This window comes from Odontomachus brunneus, unplaced genomic scaffold (assembly GCF_010583005.1).
Source record: "Odontomachus brunneus isolate Ranch 3 - 2012 unplaced genomic scaffold, Obru_v1 Obru_scaffold_038, whole genome shotgun sequence".
NCBI classification, from domain to species: domain Eukaryota; kingdom Metazoa; phylum Arthropoda; class Insecta; order Hymenoptera; family Formicidae; genus Odontomachus; species Odontomachus brunneus.
The window spans coordinates 377,708-385,357 of NW_022639488.1; the positions used below are offsets into that span (position 1 = coordinate 377,708).

The following is a 7,650-nucleotide window of genomic DNA, read 5'->3' on the forward strand; positions in this document are numbered from 1 at the left end:
AAAGATATTAGGGGGGGCCCGATACTTTTCGATGACCCTATATGTTTAATATTAATCAGATATGTCCCACACAGCAGAGGTGTCCAAAATATATCATAGGGATATTCTAAAGATATATTTAGGATATGCGATATCTTCAAGATATCCTTATGATATATTTGGGACGTTCTTGCTGTGTGGGATCTTTTTAGTTAAAATGTTTTTAAAGTTTTTTACTATTCGTATGTTGAAGGTAATATGACCGAAGGATATTTAGCGTGGAATCTATTTTTTTTTGCAAGAAAGATTAAGAAGGATAGAAAGACGCTTAGAAAGAAGATTATTGCGCGATGCTCAAAATCCATTTGAGCTTCCTAATAATGAATTTATTGCTTAATTTAGAACAAATATAGAATTAGTCATGGACATTGTTAACGTTATCAGACCAGAATTACAAAAACAGCGCATAAGTGGCTTGTCACCCGAAATACAAATATTTGTAGCAATTGGTTCTTTTGCACATGGTAGTTATCAAAGATCAGCGGGAAACCAATGCGGACTTGTTGTAAGCCAGCCGTCAACTAGCCGTTGCATACCAAAAGTCACATACTTAATAAATTTGAATTTATTGCGCTGATGGATAAAATTTCCTATGACATCAGAAGATAAAGTTATTTCAAAACAAAAATGCAAGCTCCGCAGCCATTTCCTGGTGCTATTGGTGCTATAGACTGCACATATATTTATACTCTTACACCATATTTGCATGAGAAGGCGTATGTAAATCATCATGGCAATCATTCTTTGAATGTTTATGTATGTTTCGATGTTAATATTATATATGGAATTACATTTTTTCATTGTGATACTTGTGTATCACGTTTTATTAGGTTATGTCGATATACTTTGATGATAAATTGCGACTTTAATATAAGCTCATATAGTTGATGCCAAATTAATGTTTGATTTAATCTTCTTGTGTATTATTTATTTTACATATACTTACTTTGACACATTTTGGTTAACTGTCACATATAATTGTTGATACAGCCATATTTGTATTTACTGTTCCTAAATTCACTGAAAAAGATACACATGGAAAAGAGATTTGATTGGCTGCACACTGCAGCATTGAAGTTATATTAAACTGAATATACTCGTTTCGGTAACAACGTCGGTATCACATTTTGTATCGATACGGTATCGCTAGCCTGAGTTACAGAATAGCTTTTTCGTTACAACGTCGTTAGCGCAAGCGACGATCGTCGCTACGTAACGATAACGACGTTGTCGTTAAAAAGTTAGAGAATAGGCCTACTGGCCACAGGACAGTAACGCTTGCCGCGCGGCGGAAGTTCGCGCAACAGCCAATCAATATGTTGTTTTTTCGTAAGAGCTACAAGGTTATTATAGAAAGTAACATATTGATTGGCTGTCGCACGAACTTCCGCCGCGCAAGTGGTGCCGCGTCCTGTGGGCAGGAGCCATAAATCCCGAGTCACAATAAGTGTAGTAAGCTTTAAGCCTTAAAAAATTTACTAATCACAGTCGATTATTCTCCTCAAATTTGACTGTGATTAGTCAATTTCTTAAGGCTTAAAGCTTACTACACCTATTGTGGATCGGGATTAAGACGTAACGTAAGAATTGACCAATTGCAATCAAGTATTCATAAAAATGATGACCTTACGATTCGACGATTCTCAACATGGGGTGCTTTCCAATTGCTTAACACATCTTGACACACACGTACACAAACCCAATTTATTGGCCATATATTATCTAAAATATCTTGTAAGATAATATGCAACCAATAAGCTGGTTTTGTGTAACAATATACACAACTGGAAAGCACCTATGATTAGTCAATTCTTAAGCCCGTATCACACTAGCGATTGGCGATTGATGATTGACAATTGAAGATTTGATTTTGACGAATCAACGAACTTCAACCTTGACTTGCTTTGTTCAATCGTCAATCATCAATCGCCAATCGCTAGTGTGATTTGGCCTTAAGACGTAATGTAAAGACCGTATCACACTAACGATTGGCGATTGATGATTGACGAATGAACAAAGCAAGCCAAGGTTGAAGCTCGTTGATTCGTCAAAATCTAATCTTCAATCATCAATCATCAATCGCCAATCGCTAGTGTGATTTGGCCTTAAGACGTAATGTAAAGACCGTATCACACTAACGATTGGCGATTGATGATTGACGAATGAACAAAGCAAGCCAAGGTTGAAGCTCGTTGATTCGTCAAAATCTAATCTTCAATCATCAATCATCAATCGCCAATCGCTAGTGTGATTTGGCCTTAAGACGTAATGTAAAGACCGTATCACACTAACGATTGGCGATTGATGATTGACGAATGAACAAAGCAAGCCAAGGTTGAAGCTCGTTGATTCGTCAAAATCTAATCTTCAATCATCAATCATCAATCGCCAATCGCTAGTGTGATTTGGCCTTAAGACGTAATGTAAAGACCGTATCACACTAACGATTGGCGATTGATGATTGACGAATGAACAAAGCAAGCCAAGGTTGAAGCTCGTTGATTCGTCAAAATCTAATCTTCAATCATCAATCATCAATCGCCAATCGCTAGTGTGATTTGGCCTTAAGACGTAATGTAAAGACCGTATCACACTAACGATTGGCGATTGATGATTGACGAATGAACAAAGCAAGCCAAGGTTGAAGCTCGTTGATTCGTCAAAATCTAATCTTCAATCATCAATCATCAATCGCCAATCGCTAGTGTGATACGGGCTTAAGAATTGACTAATCATGAGTGCTTTCCAGTTGCGTATACTGTGTTACACAAAACCAGCTTTTTGGTTGCATATTATCTTTGGCCTTAAGGGCAAATCACACTAGCGATTGGCGATTGACGATTGACAATTAAAGATTAGATTTTAACGAATCAACAAACTTTAGCCTTGGCTTGCTTTGCTCCAATTGGTTAAGTTTGAATCTTCAATCATCAATCATCTATCGCCAATCGTTAGTGTGATTTGGCCTTTACGGTTACTGTTACGAAAGGCTATTGCAGGATTCACATCACGTCCAATATCCGACGTACGACGTCCGATATCCAATAGGAGAACAGCTTTCTAATATAAAATTCAATTCTCCATTACAAAGCTATTCTTTTATTGGATATCGGACGTCATATGTCGGACGCGGTGTGAATCCTGCATATGTTCAGATTCCTCATCCGAGTGCACTCTATTACTAGAAACACTATGGCTGGTATTCATAGTCGAATCTTATTTCAAGATCATCTTAAGTAATGTCTTAAGATCTGACTATGGCTGCGTTCCGAAATTCACTGCCAGTACTGAAATTCTATAGTATACGTAACATGAACTATAGATTTTCAGTACTGACAGTGAATTTAGGAACGCAGCCTATGAATACCGGCCATAAGCCGTAGGCCATAGGCCAGTATTCATAGTCAGATCTTATATTTAAGATCAACTTAAGTACTGTCTTAAGATGTCATGAACCAATCACAGAGCTGTATTCGCATCTTAAAACATACTTACTTAAGACGATCTTGAAATAAGATTCGCCTATGAATACCGGCCATAAGCCGTAGGCCATAGGCCAGTATTCATAGTCAGATCTTATATTTAAGATCAACTTAAGTACTGTCTTAAGATGTCATGAACCAATCACAGAGCTGTATTCGCATCTTAAAACATACTTACTTAAGACGATCTTGAAATAAGATTCGACTATGAATACCGGCTTATAATATATGTTACATATATTATAGAACTTCTAGTATTAGAGTGCATCCGGATAGGGAATCTGAACGCACCCAAAAGTGTATGTGGCCAGCTTTATTGTAAAAAGCTCATAAGGATTAAATAGTGGGTCAGATAAATTTTATTTGTATTTATCAAAGGAATAAATATTTTTACCTGACGCTTAATTATGTCACTGATATGTATCAGTATATTATTGTGATATTATAATATTATATTATTATTGATAATAGAATTAATCTAATTGAAAAATACGGTAAAGAATCAAAAGAAATCAAACATTCATTCATTGGTCGTACATTGCCTGTCTCTATACACGTGCGTATATATATAACAATTTACGTATACGAGAGTATACGCACTAGTGTACGAGAGAGATAGTTACTTGAAAATTACGAATTATATGTTTTAACTCGTAGTGTCTGTAGAGATTGTGTTTATTTTATTAATCATGGACTACAAAGATGAACAGCGCAATGAAATCGAAGCTCTAGAATCAATTTATTGTGGAGAGTTGGAAAGTATGTATTATTTTTACATAACCTGCTAAATGACATTCAATCTTCAACAAAAACTTCATCACTTTATTGAAAAGACTTTAAACGTAACTTTGTAGTTTTAGCAACAGAGCCGTTTTATACGTTTGCTATTCCGATTAAAACGGAAGAATATGAACCAGAAACTGAAAATGGACTCAGCTGTCGATTAGAATTTACATATACATCAAAGTACCCGGATGAACCATTACTTATATCAATAACAGAACAGGAAAACTTTGATGAAGATAATGAAGAATTGAAAGCACATTTGGTAGAACAGATGAGTGAAAACCTTGGTATGGTAATGGTCTTTACGTTAGTTAGTACGGCACAAGAATGGCTTAATGTACAATGGGACAAAATAAAATTAAAGAGAGAAGAGACAGCCGCACAAAAACAAAGAGAGGAAGAGGAAGCTGAAAGAGTAAGATATCTAAAGTAAGTTTAAAAATCAGAAATGATTATAAAACATTTCATTTTTTATAGAAACGATTTGAGGGAACTCGTGTAACTGTGGAAACTTTCTTAAGTTGGAAAGAAAAATTCGATGAAGAAATGGGTTATAAGAAACGAAAGGAACTTGCAGAGCGTGAAGGAAAAAAATTGACAGGAAGAGAGTTATTTATGACTGATAAAACATTGGATCAGTCAGATCTTAAATTCTTGGATGATGGTAATTTATAAAACTTTAGGTCTGTTCTTTTTAGCTAAACTAGGTAGCACTTTTTTGTCTTTACAGTAAATCAAGTATAATGATAAGTATAATCAAGTATTAAATGGAAAAGGAACACAGTTCCAGTGCAGCATTAATTCAACTAAAAAGAACAGGCCCTCTATTTGATTGTGAATTGGAATCCAGATTTCTATTCTGGGAGATGTTGATGTCCTATAATATGACTTGTTATATAGGCGATGCTGTGAAAGTGGATGAAAGTTTGTTCCAAAATCTAGATGACCTAGATTTAGAAGATGATGATGATGACGACCCAGATTTTGATCCAAATATCTCGGATGATAGTGCCTAAATGCATTTAATTTAGTAGCTGCTAACGTGAATTGATACGTAAACAATAAATTACAAGGAATACTTATTAAATTATTACACAAGAAATATGATATATTTGAGAATATATTTATGTACTAGAACATCTCTTGTGAGCTAGGTACTATATCTACGCAAAAAGTGGTAGTGATAAATTAATTATTACCACCGAGATAGAAAATATGATAGTTTTTCAATCAATCTTTTATTGGATTTCAAAACTGAAATTATATAATTAAGGAATGATAATTTTTATACTTATATATATATAATATATAGCTGAATTTTGTTCATAAAGCTTTGTTGATTAAAGAAATGTGTGATACATTTGTTCGTATTTATATTTTTAGTAAATTCTCTATACAAGATATCCTGTTTTAATGGAGCTGTATATATTTCACTAAACTTAATGTCATACAGTGATCTAGATTTCGAAAAAGGTAGCCAAAAATGCAAAAAATGAAAGTCATAATTATAAGTTTTGTATCATAGAATCTTGTAGAGAAGACATTATTGCATGTTATTCTAAAAAGAAAGTGGGTACCTGCGATGCTACGTTATTTCGAAATGACCTCTCTCGGAGCACAGTCAGTCTCACTTCGCGCGAGTGAAATATTTAAGTTTTTCAAGTGCGTATAACTTTTTATTAAAGTATCTTTTTTTCAATTCTGCTTGATGGAGGATATCAACGAAGGTATATAGAACATTCGTATATATTACATTTTCATAAATGCATATTCAGCGTGTATTAAAAATCATGTCAAAGACGTGCCTGTACAATTGCTCCTCTTATAAAAACTTTCACCGTAAATCATCGAAAAAGTTATCACGCTACGGGGAACTGCGAAATTGTTCTATGGAGCATAAAAGTTCAGATGTTTTCTAATGAAATTTTGAAGAAAATTGTGCTCGTTATTTCTCCTGTCATTGTGAAGCCATTTTGAATACAGCGGCGCCGAGCTAGACTTTTGCGCCGTTAAGGTACCTTTAAATAGGAGCGTCCAAGCGTGGAGCGTTAAAGCGTTAGCTAATCAACGTATCAGGTCCCAGAAATATACTTGTAGTTCTTGCGGAAAGTAGCACATTGATTAGATACTGCTTTAACGCTCGATGCTTCCATGTAAAGGTACCTTTAAATATTGGCGGTGGCATCGGAACTAAAATTGATCGGCGGCGGCAGCGTCATTGAAAATTGTCGTTATCGACAGCGGCGGGATCGGCGTAATGTAGATTTGATGGCGGCAGCGGCGAACATCGTGAGATCATCATTTGCACATCGTGCAAATATCGTGAGAATATCGTCAAAATGATAGTCTAATGTCACAGATCGATGACGACATTTTAGACGACTTAATGACGTTTTATGACGTCTCTAAACGTCAATAATACGTTTTTAAGACGTTATACAGAAACATCATTAAGATGTCACAAAAAAGACGTTTTAAAGACGTCGTTATTTAGTCACTTGACGTCATTCGACCAGTCATGACCAGTTTTTTACGTTATTTTGACGTGAGTCTGCTACTTGGGCTGATTCTTGTGTCGTTCACCTTACTTACTGCGTCACTATCACTTTGATTGAGAGACGCTTTATATTGTGTACATATGGTATATTCATATACGAAAGCATATGATTTATTTAAAAGAAGAAAATAGATTCTTTTAAAATATATATTTTAAAAAGTATGTAGAACCCTTATAGAAATATCATACTAAGAATCATTGATAATTACTTATTTTCAGTATTAAAAATACTGAATAATAAGTAATTATCAATGATTCTTAGTATGATATTTCTATAAGGGAAAGTATATTTAAAAAATATTTACATGTTTTAAAAATAAGTAAAATAAATTATTTTGTAAATTTAAATAAATTTTTGGTAATTATGCAGTATAGGAGACCCACCTCCGATGACCTTGACCTTGATATATATTATCAAGGACACCCTCCTGAGTCACCTTCAGAAGGTTTTAGCCGTCGCTCGTTGTTCGTTAAAAAGTTATTAACAAAAGAAGTTGCATAAAATGAGTATAGTTTTTGGACACTGTATATACAAAAACGATACTGTGTATCGTTAACGAGTAATATCGAATAATAACTACAATATCGAACGATTAGCGGGGGGCTGTGCCCCCCGCAACCCCCCTCAAAACTAACCTAACTTACCTATCGTCACATTAACCGTCAGTCATTGTTTATTAAAGTGTTCAACTTTTATGTTAATGTGACGATAGGTTAGGTTGGGTTAGTTTTGAGGGGGGAGCGGGGGGTGCAGCCCCCCGCTAGTCATTCGATATTGCAGTTATT

The 7,650-nt window shown here is 34.9% G+C and overlaps 1 protein-coding gene across 2 annotated transcripts; it reads left to right on the plus strand.

Moving 5' to 3' along the window:
* Positions 1-3,809: 3,809 nt before the first annotated feature.
* On the plus strand, positions 3,810-5,667 carry LOC116844014 (RWD domain-containing protein 1). Of its 2 annotated transcripts, none has more exons than XM_032815070.1 (5): positions 3,810-4,077; positions 4,179-4,280; positions 4,355-4,722; positions 4,785-4,971; positions 5,208-5,667. In XM_032815070.1, exons 2-5 carry the CDS (start codon positions 4,211-4,213, stop codon positions 5,321-5,323), a joined length of 741 nt encoding a protein of 246 aa, XP_032670961.1. In that variant the 5' UTR covers positions 3,810-4,077; positions 4,179-4,210; the 3' UTR covers positions 5,324-5,667. The 2 variants fall into 2 exon arrangements, with proteins under 2 accessions (XP_032670961.1, XP_032670962.1); XM_032815071.1 differs by having other exon boundaries at positions 3,815-4,077; positions 4,376-4,722; positions 5,208-5,409.
* Positions 5,668-7,650: the final 1,983 nt, after the last annotated feature.